Source organism: Barbatula barbatula, assembly GCF_947034865.1.
Source record: "Barbatula barbatula genome assembly, chromosome: 14".
In the NCBI taxonomy this organism is placed as follows: Eukaryota; Metazoa; Chordata; class Actinopteri; order Cypriniformes; family Nemacheilidae; genus Barbatula; species Barbatula barbatula.
Genome location: NC_136777.1, coordinates 1,510,101 through 1,525,337, shown reverse-complemented (window position 1 = coordinate 1,525,337; position 15,237 = coordinate 1,510,101). Strand labels below are relative to the sequence as shown.

The following is a 15,237-nucleotide window of genomic DNA, read 5'->3' as shown; positions in this document are numbered from 1 at the left end:
GTCTTAAGACTTTACTTGAGAGCATTGACTCAAGAGAATGTCACAAACTTTGCAATCCGAAAGTTACCATCTATAGACATCGATGTCCTCCTACATCCATTTTTTTGTAATGTGCTGTTTAGAAGTATGAAAATGTTAAAAAGCATCCATTTGAAACTTAAAATGTTGCACTTGGATTTGGTCACATTGCATGTACAGTTTTCAGATTGTGAAGTGTCTGAATTCTCCGTTGATGGATTGGAATACTAAATGTAAAATGTACTTCTGAATTAAAATGAAGTTTGTTGGGAATAATAACTCAGGTGTAATGAAAATACACTGTAAAATTTAAATGTATACTGTAGTTTTTAAGCAGGTTGACAGTAACATACAGTACTGTAGATTGAATTATAAATTTTGTTTCAAACATAAACTTACCTGGTTCTTATATTTTCTGTAAAATAACAAGACTTTTACACAAAACTTTACAATATTATATTTTGCTTAAATGTTCATTTAACTTGCAGATATAACAACATTTATGATAATAAAAAGAGGATTATTCACACATTTTAATCAGGTGGTTTAAACGGATTCTCTTCGGCGCAATTCAACCTTCTAATCACCTTTCATAAATGAATAATTACAAAACATAAATAAGCCCTAAACCAATTTATCACTCAAAAATTACATATTCAGCCAAACGGAAAATGAAGAGAAAATGGTGTAGTTTTATGGAAAAGGAATAAAAGTGAAAGTTAAACGCGAGCGTGGTCGGATAGCATTTAGATAATGTCCAAGTTAAAACATACTTGGCACATAAAAACACTATATAAGAGATTTTCTCAGGTTGTTTTTAATACTACAATAGAATTTATATTAGAGCAACATTGGTGTATCTACGTGAGAGACATCAACCAATAGGCAGAATACAAGACAGAAAAATGCTTATTGACTGTAAACTAATTATTATTTTGTTACAAAAAGAACATCCCATTAATCATTCTTCACAAGGGGAAGTGTGAATGGGACTGCCGAAATTTAACTGAGAAAATACATCGCAAAACCACAAACCGTATTCCTTTTAATTGTTTACTTTTATCAAAGGCATATAGCCCTAAAAGGTAAAAGAAAATACATTCAATAAAAAAAGCTGTGAATGTGTTGTACTTGAAGAAAATTGAAAGCTTTGTTTCATGTGTAGTTCACCCATGTTACATTGTTAATGCAACCTGTCTCTCATAACTTAAAGTGTAACTCTACCCAGAAATACTGGTATTCTTGTAAGGAAGGAAGACATTTCTACAGAATTCAAAGTAATGTAAAATGTGGCAAAATTAATCAAAATTTGAATAGGAAAGATTTTTCTAGACTAAGAAGGTGTCACACTTATCTCAATGCTACACATCATATTATGGGTAAATGCAACTCCTAGTGTATGTCAGGAAAGAGAAACTGAAGAGCATGTTCTGATTACTTTTGAGATATGCAAGCTTTGGGTTTTCAGAATTGACATTGATACATATTTTAAAGACAGGAGTAGAGTAGTTTCAGCAATAATAACATTCCTAAGAATACGTGGTCTGATAAACAGAATATAAAATCCTCTGAATCTCATCTGCGTCACACTCCAGCACACTAGGTGGCGGAATGCAACTTACAGTTGGTTTGCAACCCGCCTATAAAACACCAGAAGAAGAATTAGGTGGCGAAAATGCGCATGTTGTTCTCGTCGAAGAAGAAAAAAATACTTTGTGTTTTGATAAACATTAATCTGCGTAACGTTACCAGAAATTGAGAGGTCAAAAGGGAACTTATTTAAGACAGGTTAGTGCTCTGAATGGATGCCATTGTTATGGGATGTCGTGTTCTAAACACGATGAACAAGCGCGTATACAGATTTCGATTACAAGGCGAATAGACGCTTTGAAGAAAGTCCAGGTTAGATTATTAAAGTCCGATTAAAGCAGAGTGATCGAAGTCCGTCCTGTGCAACTTGTATAAAGAGAGCAGCTTACTTTTTAGTTTGTGCAAACAAATGCTTGTTGATTTACAATGGGTCCAGCGGCGGTCTAGCTTGTGTTGAAATTGAGTTTACGAGTTTTTTATGATAATGTTGTATTTTAATTTATTCATTTTCGATTCGTGTTTTATTCCTGAACATTTAGCGTTATTGCCATAGATATAAACAACTAGATGCCGCGTCTGTTTCTGCCGGCGCATCACGTCAGATCGGAACGGTGCGGATGTTGCCAAGTCTGCGGCTTTCGCGTGGAATTGGTTTACTTTGTAACTGTTGCTCCGTTTCGTTATAACCACGGGTTGTGAGTGGAAGGATTTTCTTATATAGCTGTCAATCTTAAAATAATTTCATTTTTTATGAATGTTAAGTTCCGTTATTTGGACCAGGGACGTTAGGCTCGTCGATGATTTTGTTTTTCCAGATGTTTTTTGTAGTTCCGATCTGGCAACCCTGTCAAACCGGTATTCAGTTCCCCTGAAAACGTTTCCAGTGGGCGGGGTCGCTTTTAATAGTCATTAATCGTTCCGTGGTGGGCGTGGTCATTTGTCTTGTCTGCTTTCTTCCCTAGTTTGGTGAATTATTTCTTTAAGGTAGTAAAGTGAATGGTCATATGCCCCGCTCTGATGTACTACTATTTATTTGAATCACATAATATGGATTTATAAAATGCTTTCTCATGGCCATATGACAATGTTTTTACTGTGTCGCTTATATGGATGACACTAAACGATAGGCCTACTAAATTGAATCGAACACATTTATTTTGTTTTTTTTCTTTTCATAACTTTCATTGACTGCAATTGCTCTCAGATGTGGTTCCATGCATGTTCAAATAAAGATTTATTCTCTGGTGTTGACTCTTGAATTTTTGTAAGACTCTTGACAAAAAACGTACCAAAGGCAGGCGATAGGTGTAAAAGACCATTAAGCCGAAGGGATAACAAACAACAAAATTGTAATTTTAAACATATTGCCCATAAATGACACACACTGCTCACCACACACATAACTTTAACCAAAGTTATTTACCAGAAACCAGTTTTTTATTTTTAAAGATTTATAGCAGCTTTACATGACAGAATTAAGATGGGAGTACATTCACAGCACAGCAAGATAAAAGCATCAATATTATGCAATTAATATTGATGAACAAATGTGACGTTCGAACTTTTTTCATGTTGTGCGTGCGTGCGTATATATACCATCTTCATGTGTTCCCATATCTGTAATGATTTAACATCAACCAAAAAAGTTGTTTATTCATTTTTTTATTGTTTTAGCAGACGCATTGTATCTATATGTGCTTGGTTTTATTGGAATTAAATGTATGTCAATTCAAATAACTTTTGTAGGCCAACACTTGTTGTTGACAAACCTTTTTTATTTTTTTGACAGAGTTTCGTCAAGCCACACGCAGATCAAGATTCATACCTTCAGTGAAGCAATTCACAAATAAATTGTGGAATAATTTCTAATGTTACAAATGAAGAGCCACTTTATTCGAAAGTGGGAATAACACTATGTGTGACCCCGTACTGTTAAAATTCATGAAAGAGGAGAGTGAAGACATTAAAGACACCAGCGCAGTGAAAACTGAAAATACAGCAGAACAAAGAGGTCAGTATTCATTCTTGATTCTTCGTTAAATATTGGTGAGAAACATTAAAAATAAATAAAATCTATTTTATGCTGTGAATATCACAGTCAAGTCATATATCACAAAAATTAGGGCTGTAAATTATGTTTCACACTTTTAGTTATCGCGTGCTTATTGTGAAAATCTCATCATTTGTATTTTGTCATCATTTACCCTATGCCACAAAGTAAGCCATCAGAACAAACCATGTGATCAAATTCAGTCACTTTGTTCAGTCTGAAGGTTAATACATGGATCAATCTTGTGCAATACAATATTGTTATTATATAAAGTGTAAATGTCACACAATTAAGAACAACACAAAAAAAGATGTAAACTCTACCGTATGTTTCCTATGAACAAATTGCGCTTTAAAATTTATTGTTCTTGTTGATTTAGATACTATGCAATGCACAAAGCTCTGCCAGGGCGGCCATATTGAGTGTTGCGTTCAATGGCAGTGACGCATCTTGTTCATATAAATATCTAAGCCAAGGATAACCCAGATGTGAAGCCATTGATCGACAACCCCGGTAACGGGTCGTTTTACTGGTTAAAACTGTTCATTTTCAACAATGTTTAAATCCAGAGAAATTAACCTAGACTTTTGAACAAAATAAGAAATGCTGTGCAAGTGGTTTTTGAATGCAAATGCAGTTTAAATGCAAAAACCATACGACACACGTGTTCATACATTAACAATGACAGCTCTAATAAAATATGTATTTCTTTCATTTGATTTTAGACCTTATGGAACTGGAAGAAACATGGGTATCAGTATGTCCTCAGTGTGGAAAGGCATTTAGAAGTAAAGAGCAACTTGTGAAGCACAAAAGAATCCACACTAGAAAAAAGCCTTTCACCTGCACTCAGTGTGAGAAAAGTTTCCCAAGCAAAGGAAGACTGACTGATCACATGAAAATTCACGCTGCCGTGCGTCCATACACCTGTCCTCAGTGTGAAAAGAGTTTCACACACAGAAGTCATCTTGTTGTCCACATGAGAGTTCACACTGGAGAAAAGCCGTACACGTGTCTGCGGTGTGAAATGAGTTTCTCAACAAAAGGAAAACTTACTGAACACACGAGAACTCATACTGGAGAGAGGCCATACACGTGTCTTCAGTGTGGAAGTAGGTTCAGACAAAAGTATAGTCTAGATAACCACATGAAAATTCATACTGGCGAAAAGCCATACACGTGTCTTCAGTGTGGAAGGAGTTTCAGACAAAACAGTGGTCTTTGGGTCCACATGAAAATTCACAACGGAGAGCGCCTGTATTCATGCCTGCAGTGTGAAAAGAGTTTCACGCAAAATAGTCATCTTGAGAGTCACATGAGAATTCACACCGGAGAGCGCCCATTCACATGTCCTCAGTGTGGAAAGAGTTTCAAACAACAGAGTTATCTTGAGATCCACAAGAGAGTTCACACTGGAGACCGCCCGTATGCATGTCTTCAATGTGGAAATAGTTTCACACAAAAACACAGTCTTGAGAAGCACGCAAGAATTCACGCTGGAGAGTGCCCATATGTGTGTCGTCAGTGTGAAATAAGTTTTGCACAAAAAAGTTTTCTTGAGAAACACGCGAGAATTCACGCTGGGGAAAAGCCATACTCATGTCTTCATTGTGAAAAGAGTTTTAAGTACAAAAATGTTCTTGAGAACCACATCAGAATTCACACTGGAGAGCGCCCATATGCATGTCTTCAGTGTAGAAAGAGTTTCAAACAAAAAGGTCATCTAGACTAGAGGATCACATGAAAACTCACACTGGAGAACGGCCTTACTCGTGTCTTCTGTGTGAAAAGAGTTTTAAACACAAAAGTTATCTTAAGAAACACATGAGAATTCACACTGAAGATTATGTATAATGTAAAAGCAATTTAGAGGACCATGTGTGAATTGACACTATTGACAACACAAACAGGCAGTCTTGAGTCAGAGCCCTGTAGCTGTGTGGACAGTGATCCAGTGTGACCCCAGTTCAAGTCCCGGCTCGTGGTCCTTTCCCAATCCTACCCTCTCTCCTCACCATCACTTCCTGTTTGTCTATACTGTCCCTGTCAAAAGAAGGCAGTCTTGAGAAACGTCCAAGAAGTCACGATGAAGAGCACTCCTAACCATTGCATGTTACATTTATATAGTGCTTTTCTGGGTACTCGAAGCTCTTAACTTCAAAGGGGGGAATCTCCTCAACCACCATCAATGTGCAGCATCCACCTGGATGATGCGACAGCAGCCATATTGCGCCAGGACGCCCACCACACACCTGCTTATTGGTGGAGAGGAGACAGAGTAACAAAGCCAATTAGTACCAGAGCTGTACAATTAATCGTAATCGTCAATTTTGGCCTTCATCAATTACAAAAACAAATAATGGAGGTGAACTATTATCGTGCCGCATTCCATTTAGCAAGGATCCTCTCTTTTCGTGTGTTATAAATCCACAGCACACACCTTTCCTTTAAAGTGCTTCTGCCGTGCTATTTCTTTACATTTATTTTTCAGTTAAATTCAGAGTTTAAGAGCAAAGTTCTTAAATTTTCCATGTTTTTTGTGTTTACTAATAGTGATCTCAATATTATTATGATATTATGATTTTTGTCATAATAAAACAACCATTATATATGGGGATGATTTGGAGGCCATGATGTATAGAGTCGAATATGGCCAGGACTCTGGGGTTACACCCCTACTCTTATGATGGTGTGATGGTGACGTACATATTGCAACATGCAGACTTTTTGTATTAACCTCGATCACTATAGAAAAAATCTGTTACGTAACATTATAGATTTTAGTATTTTGATTTGTATTCTTTTATTTGACCTGGTGTTGCAATTTAACTTGGATTTTATAATTTCATTTATACAATGAGAAGGAAAATAAAACTGAAAAGACAACAAACGTGCTTCTTTTTTCGACTTCTTTCCATTTAAAGTAATTTGGTCTGTCTTGAGATTGTACTTGAGATTTCACCCGTGTCTCAAATGCTTTCCTTTAGTTCAGTGGTAAGAGAATGGTTGTGGGTTCGTTCCCAGTGGATTGTAATGTTAATCGCTTTGGATAAAAGCGTCTGTCAAATACGTAAATGTAAATGCACCTTTTAAAAGAAGATAAGAATATCCACTTCTCTCTGTTAACAAGATTTGATCCAGTATTAATGTTTTTCACATATGGTACCCTGGACAACAAAACTTAAGGGTCAAGAGGAAGGGTAAGGAAGAGTAATTAAGCTTTCTATGGATGTATGGGTTCTTAGTATGGGACAATTTCGGGCGGAGATCCAATCGTTTCAAACTCAGGAATCTAAGGGGGGAAAATAATCTAAATATTGAGAAAATTGCCTTTGACGTTGTTAATCAGAGGCGCTGTAGAAGGCCATCCACTCACAAGTGGAAATATCTTCATGGAACATGATCTTTACGAATATGATTTTTGGAATAAAAGAAAAATCGATCATTTTGGCCCAATTTATGTTTGGCTTTTAATAAAAATGTGCCTGTGCTACTTAAAATATAAAGATATGATATAAGATATGAAATAATTACTATCCCTGTAACAATTGTATGCAATTTCCATTATAATGTAAACACCAAGACTCATTTACATTAATACATTATAGTTATTTAAGATTTTATAGTTGTTAACATAAATCAATATTTATTTATTCCTTAATTCACACTTGTTGACAATAAAAACTGCCATCCCTGTTCTAGGACCCTCTTTCCTTTTAAAATACAGCTTACAACATGTACTGTATTGTAGTTTTAAACAATGTTATATGCTCCAGTGGCTGGCGAAGACTTGAGTTTGTATCCCTTCTGTATTGATTTTAAAGATGCTATGACGTCATACCATGGCACTTATTTCTGACCTCTAATATAAAACTGTTATCTCTGCTGTCCTGCAAAAATGATGCTTAATTATTGTTTGCTAAATAATCTGTAATTTATTATTATTATCATTCGTATTTTCCTGTATTATCTCTTTTGTTAAAATATACTGATTTATATAGGGCTTCTCAACGTTATTTTGCGGCCTCAGTGAGGTCAGAGGTCATGGTGCATGACGTCATGCGTTAAAGATGGCGGACGGGTGAGTTCACGGCACACAAACATTCACATTATCGAGTAGATTTAAGACATAAGTCAACTGTGTAGAAGTATTAGTAATAAATATGGCGTTATTGGTGTGCAGTTGTTTCAAATACATGTTTCCGGGGTGTTTAGTTACGTGTTATATTGGCGGATGTGAAGGAGGAAGTCAAATGGGTTTGTTTACAAAAATCTTCTCCGAGTCATGAACAAACATGCAGGACATTAACGATATATTGTTGTTTGTATCATTAATACAAAAACACAGCGGATATAGATAAACTGTAGTACAGTAAATGATGTGAGTGTGGTAAATGATTGAAGCCTAACGAGTCACAGATTGTTCCAGAATGTCTCGTTAAATCACATTGTTTACACGCGTCATGCCGTACGGCCATCTGTCATGTGTCCGTCATGTACGTAGTAGTAATTCAAGAAAGTTATATCAACTCGTAAAAGAGAAAAGACTTTGAGTAAACATCAGCATGTCGCCTAGTGCAACACAACAATCTGACAGTATACCATTTTAAAGAGCTGTTTAAGTCGGAGTCTCTCCTTATGTCCTCTACATAACCTCTTTATCTTTTGTACTATACCTTAACTAATAAAGCATGCATTTGAAAGTCTCGACAACACTCTTTTTTAACTCATGACTTCATCGTCTAAGAAATATTCAGAAGACAACAACACATTTTCTACAGTTTGCGTTCTTAAGTCGCTGGTCCGACTCATATTTTGTAATATCTGATGATTGTTATTGACATGAATCGTGTGTAATGTGATCATAGAGAAGGAGGATGGTGGGGGGGCTGGCTAACACAGAGCTTCCAGACCGTCAGAGATAAGGTGAGAGTTCAGACTGATAATCCAGATCACATCCATGGGGCTAAAATGCTTATTGCTTACGGTTCCAAATGATTTTCTACTTCAATAGATCTTTTCCTTCAAATTATATAATCAGCACAACAATGAATATAGATTTTATATACATGAGTTAAACCACTGTCATTAAATTTGTGCTAATCCTGTTAGAGTAAGAGTCGCAAAGAGCGTTGTACTTCAATGATAGGATGAAAATCACACATTTAAAGCATTTGTCATGGTTAATGTCACAACTGTGTGTATGTAGAAGTGGTGTAAAATCATATTTATTTACATTTATTCATTTGTCCGACACTTATCAAAAGTGATTTGTGACATTTTATTTACAGTTTAAAATGTTGCGAACAGTTTCTAGGCCTGATGCAGAATAGAAAAGGTGTTGTGGGCAGAATGTCAGTTTTTAGTTCATTTGATGTGTTGCCTCCATAATATTGACGTTATGTTTGACTTATGCTGCATCACGTGTTCTCTTAGTCCAATATATTCACAATACATTTCGTCTAATACATGATCTCTTGTCTTAACAGTCAGCTGAGGCATTAGAATTTATCAAACGGGACCTGACAGAATTCTCCAGCGTCGTCCAACATGACACGGCGTGCTCTATTGTTGCCACAGCAAACGTCGTAAAGAACAAACTGGCAGTAAGTTTACCGTTTTACACCATACTATAAAAATCCACACACAAAAACTGTTTGGTCAATCTAATTGTTGTTCACTAAAGTCACAAATTCGTGTTTTGATTTTTAGGTGGAAGGTTCATCAGAAACCGCAGAAAAAGTGAAGAAAGGCATATCTAATGTTTTGGGCGTGATCACAGACACTTTCTCACCTCCCCCAGACATGACCATTGACTGTGATGTCATAACGCTGGTAGCCACGCCCACAGGCACAACAGAGGTGTACGACAGCAGCAAGGTCAGGCCCAGTCGTCTGTACAGCTCTTCAGCAGAGCACTAGAATGTTCTGATATCTATATACAGAAATAATATTCATAAAGGCAAACAGGAGGTTTTTATATAAACAGCTTTTTTTGTATTATTGGTCATGGGGATCTCAGACAAAATAGTATTTCTTAATGTCTCATTTGACCTGGACGTGTTTCGACTAGTTGCGTAAGATTCCCTTATGTATTGTGAAATCGTCAAGTAAATAGAGTCAAGCTTTAACTGAAGTAAAGCATCGATATTTTGTTTTTGATTGACATGTTCTGGATTGTGTCAGGCTCGACTCTACAGTCTCCAGGCAGATCCTGCGACATACTGCAATGAACCTGACGGTATGTAACCGCCACGTCTTTTCTCTGTCAAACATGGTCATCAGCTGTGGTCTGTCTTGAATGTCTGATGTGTAATTCATAGACTCGTCTCTTTCCAGGCCCTTCACAACAGTTTGATGCCTGGCTGTCCAGTTTCATTATGGAAGAAAGAAAAACAGAAATCTCTGATTTGCTGGTCAATAGTCCGGCCATCAGAGCGCTCTACACGAAAATGGTATGAAACGTTTGCCATCCTTTGTTCATTTTGCTGTTACTGTTGTTCCTTATTCATTAAACTGAAACGATAATTGTTACATTTAATTTTCTGTCCATTTCAGGTGCCTGTAGCAGTAGCACACTCCGAGTTCTGGCAGCGGTACTTCTATAAAGTTTTCCAGTTGAAGCAGGTACAGTGGATCTGTGTTTAATACTGACCTGAAAGTGGTAATGATTTTATCAGATGCTGAAACCGGTAGTGACATCGTTCTGAATGACACAGAATGTTTATTAAGAGATTATTTGTTGAGTTCGCATATCTGCTTTTATCATATATAATTACGTCTTAAAGACAATTGTTTAACATTTATTTCTGTTGAAAAGAGAAAGTTTTTCTGGACCAGCATTGTTACAATTTTTTGAAGTGCTCTCGAGATGTAATAATAAAGAATAATAATAGAACTAAGGATATTTCATAAGAAAAAGAATAATTATAAGAATAATGATAAAATACCTTCTATTATAGAGTACATGGTGTGAATCTTCCAATAAATTTTAAGAATCAACAAAACAATATATTTAGGCCCATAACTATTTGCTAAGACTGATAGTGATGTGATTTGATGATTCCTGGTGGTATTTAGGTGAATTTTCTCAAGCTTTATATGGTTTGTTTGTGTTTGTAGGAGGAGGCCAGGAGGGTGGCATTAAAGCAGAGAGCAGAACAGACGGCTCACTCTGAGAATCTCGGTTGGGAGGAAGAGGATGAAGAAGGTCTGATCTAAAGATTTTATATCAAAATAAAATGAAGAGTTCTTCTTTTCAATATCTCAACTTTCTTTTTCTTTTTCTCTCTCTCTCTCTCTCTCCAGGTGATTTTCTCGGGGCTACGTCTACATCTCGATTAGATTTTACCCCCCCTTGTGAGGAGGCACGCGTCCCTTCTGTGACGATAGAGTCCACTCCAGAAAGCTCCTCACCACCTCAGGTGGTGGTTTCCCCTGACAACGTAACGTCTGACGTCACCCCCTCTGCGAGCAGTGACAGCGTCAGTTTCCCCACCCAGATCGAGAAACAGGCGGACCCAGTCACCATCAGAGTGACCCAGACGCCGCCTGCTGAGGAACAGCTCTCAATCAAACTCTCAGAGGTCCCAGAGGAGAGACCATCACAACATGAAGAGACCACCAAAGAGGAGGTACCTCAAGACCTCAGAGTGTTTGAGCTTAACTCGGATAGCGGCAAATCCACACCCTCCAATAACGGCAAGAAAGGTGAGGTAGAGTTTAATCATTCTGTTCCGCTTCTTCGTCACGAAATTCGGTCAGTTGCATGTGTTCTTGAGATTTGACTAAATTTAATATTCCACTACAAGAAGGCTCCAACGAGACCTTTCAGTACTTCTCAGGTTGACACTGTCCTGGATGCTTTCATAATTGTGCCGCAAAACAAAATATTTGCTTGAGAAAATTGAATGCATGTGATATAGTAAATTAAGTGTTTTTAGAATCCAATAAAGACAACAAATGCTGATTTTATGTGTGCAGGTTCGAGTACAGATGTGAGTGAAGACTGGGAGAAAGATTTTGAACTGGATATGACAGAAGAGGAGGTCCAGATGGCTTTGTCTAAAATTGATGCAACAGCAGAGGTCTGTTGTTAACTGACTAAAGTGTTGATACCTTTTAAAACATCAGAAGCAATAACATGCTTTTACAGCCCTGTTCGATGTGTAATTAAATTGCTTGTATTACATTATGTCTTCACCAGTTGGAGGATGAGGATTGGGAAAACTGGGAATGATAACCTGGCGGTGGGATTGCTGGCCTGACATCAATGCGAGATGACGCTGTTCACCAAACGAACCATGCTTATGTATTTAACTCCTAGTCTACAGCCACATCTGTTCATTCCAGTGAACAGGTCACCCCTTCTCGAATGACATTCACATCCAAGATAAATACACATCTATCAAGCTCATCTGACCGTGGAGGTGAAGAGGTGAAACACTAAGACTGTTCAGAGAAAGCAAGTATTGGTGAATGCGGAGGGATCTTTTTCACTTGCCGTATGTTAATTCATGTTATTCTTCTTTTAAGATTACCGCGAGAAATGGAAATGAATTACCAAGGCTCCTGATTAGCTGTATTATATGACGCTGTTCATCGTTCTTATAGAATTAGACATGAAAATATAAATAAGTTATGGTTTTGTTCTCTTTACATACTAACACCTTTAATCATATGCAAGTTATTCTAGCATTGAGAATGGGAACGAATGGGAACTTTCATGGCCTTGTTCAATTTTGTGTGGTATAAAAGTAAAAAAGTTAATATTTCACTGAACACAACCAGTCACTTCTTGTGCTGTCCACTTTTTTTTCTGTCCTGTCTGTATGCGTGTCACGTTTCTTCTCAAATTCGCCCGAAAACACATGAAAATATGGTCAAATCGTCTTTTATCAGAGACGGTCATGGGCTCATAATTAGCCTGAAGGTACTTTAATTTATGAAATATTTTCTATTTACTACGTTTGCCAGTTTGGTTTATGATGTTAACCATTCTGATGTACCAGGGATTCTGACTTGTGTAAAATTGGCCTAGAAAAACTGCTTTTCATTTCTGGTGAGTACAGCATACAAATTACGATATTGTAAGCTTTACTGCTGTCTTCAGAATGCCTTTCTGTATGTCTTAAATATTTATTTAGTCTATTAATGGTATCAAGCTTGTCAATATTTTTTACAACTATGTTGTCCTCTATTTTTCCAATGAGCATCACCATTAAAAGCAATATCATGCAAATTGGGGATTTGTTTAAATATCTATTTTGATGTTAACAGGAAGGTAAAAATGGATTTTGTCTCATTACGAAAGATGTTAAAGGTAACCACTGCTTCAGCCAAAACTTCAGATTTAGCGTTACTACTTGACCATAAAACATGCACATTAGATCCCCTCAAACTTTAAGTCATTTTAAGTACTTTTTAAAATTTCTTCTAGTCATTTTTGCTGAAACGATATTACGTAGGCCTATTATAGACGATGCAACATTGATCCTATAAACAGTGAAAGGAAATGGGGACCATGCTGTTTCTCTGAATGAAAATAACATTACCTTTTATATTTATAATATATATTTCAAAGGCTTACGTGGAGTGCAACAAAGGCTTCGTCGTCATAATGTCTTTATAATTGAGAAATCTCATGTTTGTCAATCATTTCCTTAAAGAAAAGACACCTTAATTTTTTTGTTTTCTGCAAGCTGATTGGTCGGTCGTTCCTCTTAATGTTTTTTTATTATCCTTGTAACCAATTCAAATAGTGTAACCAAATTTATATATAAAACAAAAAAGATAGAAAAAAAGTAAATTAAAATAATGGTTTTGTTAGGGGGAATAAGCAAAGTTATATAAATAAATGAAGAATATGAATATGACAAGCTTTCTGGTATTTGGAGGGTAAGATTAAGATAACATAGTAAATATATCATCCTTAAAGGCTTCAAAACATGGTTTTCTGCCAGAAAATGTTCATTTATGAATATGGAACTTTGCCATTAAAATAACAAAATTAATCAAAGTGTGGATTTGTTTGTCTCTCTGATTGACAAACATACCGAACAATACAGCTGCCATTGCAAAATGAAATATTGTCTACAAGTTATTTGGCCAAAAAACATCAACCCCGAATGGCATCACCAAAGCAAATGAATAGCGGTCTCTTTACAGAAATTACATTACATACTTTTAAACTTATAGAAAACATTTAACCGGGTTTATTCTGTGAATAAGTTTAAAGGTTGCCTCTTTATAACCTTGTTTGAAGCCACTTCAATCTTGCATGAGCAAAAGCATATGTGGTGTAGTCACATGTGGTTTTTGTTCGTGTGAATCTTATGATGAGATCACATGTGAAGCGTGAAATTCTTGTGGAGTTTCTGTTAAGGGGTTGATTTCCTGGCTGGTATCCATATTTATTTTGGATTGGATTTTTTCCGGTTTAAGGGCACCTTCAAAAGATTTTAAATATATTCAAATATGAAAAATCATCAATTAGTTTTGTAATCTAGCAACAGACAGAGAGGTTCGTCTAAATCTTTTAAAGGACACCAGAGGGCAGACTCGACACAAAACTGTGGATCCAGACAGTTTGTTTTGGCATGTAAAACAGGCACAGTCTCTGGAAAACATTGAACCCATTGTTTTTAATAGATAGGGTATTTTTTCAGGATTTAATATACCTACTTGTATGTATTTTAGAAAATATTCAGCTACCAAGCAGTATGTGGATCATGTGTATACATAAAACGCAGCAGATGCGCGCAATCGCTCTTGTCCAGAACACCTGTTATGATTTGCATCCGTTGGTGGTTCTGGTGTTTGTTTGGCATGTGTTGTGCTGATCTGGATGTGTAGCTATATTGTGTAATGTGTAGTCTAACTCATATTTGGCATTGATAATTAATTTTTCATGAAAAGTACCACATAGCTTCTTTAATCTTCATATTAGCCTACTTTCGTCCATTTCTCGCGTCGTTTCACTCGCCAATAGCCGTGGAAGTTGTGTGTGAAGTTAGTGAATTGAAAGATGTAGTTATTGAGCATAAATTAATTGGAAAGAGAACAACGTTTAAAATAAGAATTAAGCAGGAAAAGGCGTGTCTGTCCATTATCCCGTTCCTATACATTTTACCGAGCCAATTAAAAATAATGAGATTCTTAATGAACTCTCCTCATCGCTCACTCTCAGCTCTTTAACTTTCCCATCACACTAAAACCCTTTCAGTTCCTCCAGACTCTTTCAGACCTTCCACTCCAGCGTTTTCACCTGAAGAGGCCTTCAGCAGTTTACACACACACACCTGATTCCTCTTCTGTGAAGCGTTTTTGTCTGAATGCTGTTGATGTTTGCCTTGCTATTGTTCTTTTAGCTGGGAACCTTCATGTATCCCAGCATGCACAGCTGTCATATAGGCTGTATCAGAGTTTGGAGGGTTGAAGATATTTGCGGTGGGCGGAATCTCAATATAAATGCTTTACATTTAGGTATACACGTGCTTTATATCTGTGTTATAGTTTTATATTCATCAATCAAATTAAGATGAGATCTTTCATAGATTATATACATTATATTCAAGCAA

The 15,237-nt window shown here is 36.5% G+C and overlaps 2 protein-coding genes across 4 annotated transcripts; both read left to right on the top strand.

Moving 5' to 3' along the window:
* The first annotated feature begins 1,667 nt into the window (after positions 1-1,667).
* LOC306903857 (uncharacterized protein) lies at positions 1,668-6,523 on the top strand. Its single transcript, XM_079473393.1, has 3 exons — positions 1,668-1,806; positions 3,398-3,619; positions 4,384-6,523. Exons 2-3 carry the CDS (start codon positions 3,523-3,525, stop codon positions 5,388-5,390), a joined length of 1,104 nt encoding a protein of 367 aa, XP_079329519.1. The 5' UTR covers positions 1,668-1,806; positions 3,398-3,522; the 3' UTR covers positions 5,391-6,523.
* A 1,155-nt stretch (positions 6,524-7,678) lies between these two features.
* Positions 7,679-13,438, top strand: bsdc1 (BSD domain containing 1). Of its 3 annotated transcripts, none has more exons than XR_013787552.1 (12): positions 7,681-7,739; positions 8,527-8,584; positions 9,148-9,264; positions 9,371-9,538; positions 9,845-9,899; positions 9,998-10,113; positions 10,217-10,285; positions 10,781-10,868; positions 10,967-11,368; positions 11,642-11,745; positions 11,865-12,095; positions 12,194-12,897. XR_013787552.1 is itself a non-coding variant. In XM_079472638.1 (11 exons), exons 1-11 carry the CDS (start codon positions 7,729-7,731, stop codon positions 11,895-11,897), a joined length of 1,221 nt encoding a protein of 406 aa, XP_079328764.1. In that variant the 5' UTR covers positions 7,679-7,728; the 3' UTR covers positions 11,898-13,438. The 3 variants fall into 3 exon arrangements, 1 of the variants encoding a protein (XP_079328764.1); XR_013787553.1 differs by having other exon boundaries at positions 11,865-12,122; positions 12,194-12,896; XM_079472638.1 differs by having other exon boundaries at positions 7,679-7,739; positions 11,865-13,438.
* Positions 13,439-15,237: the final 1,799 nt, after the last annotated feature.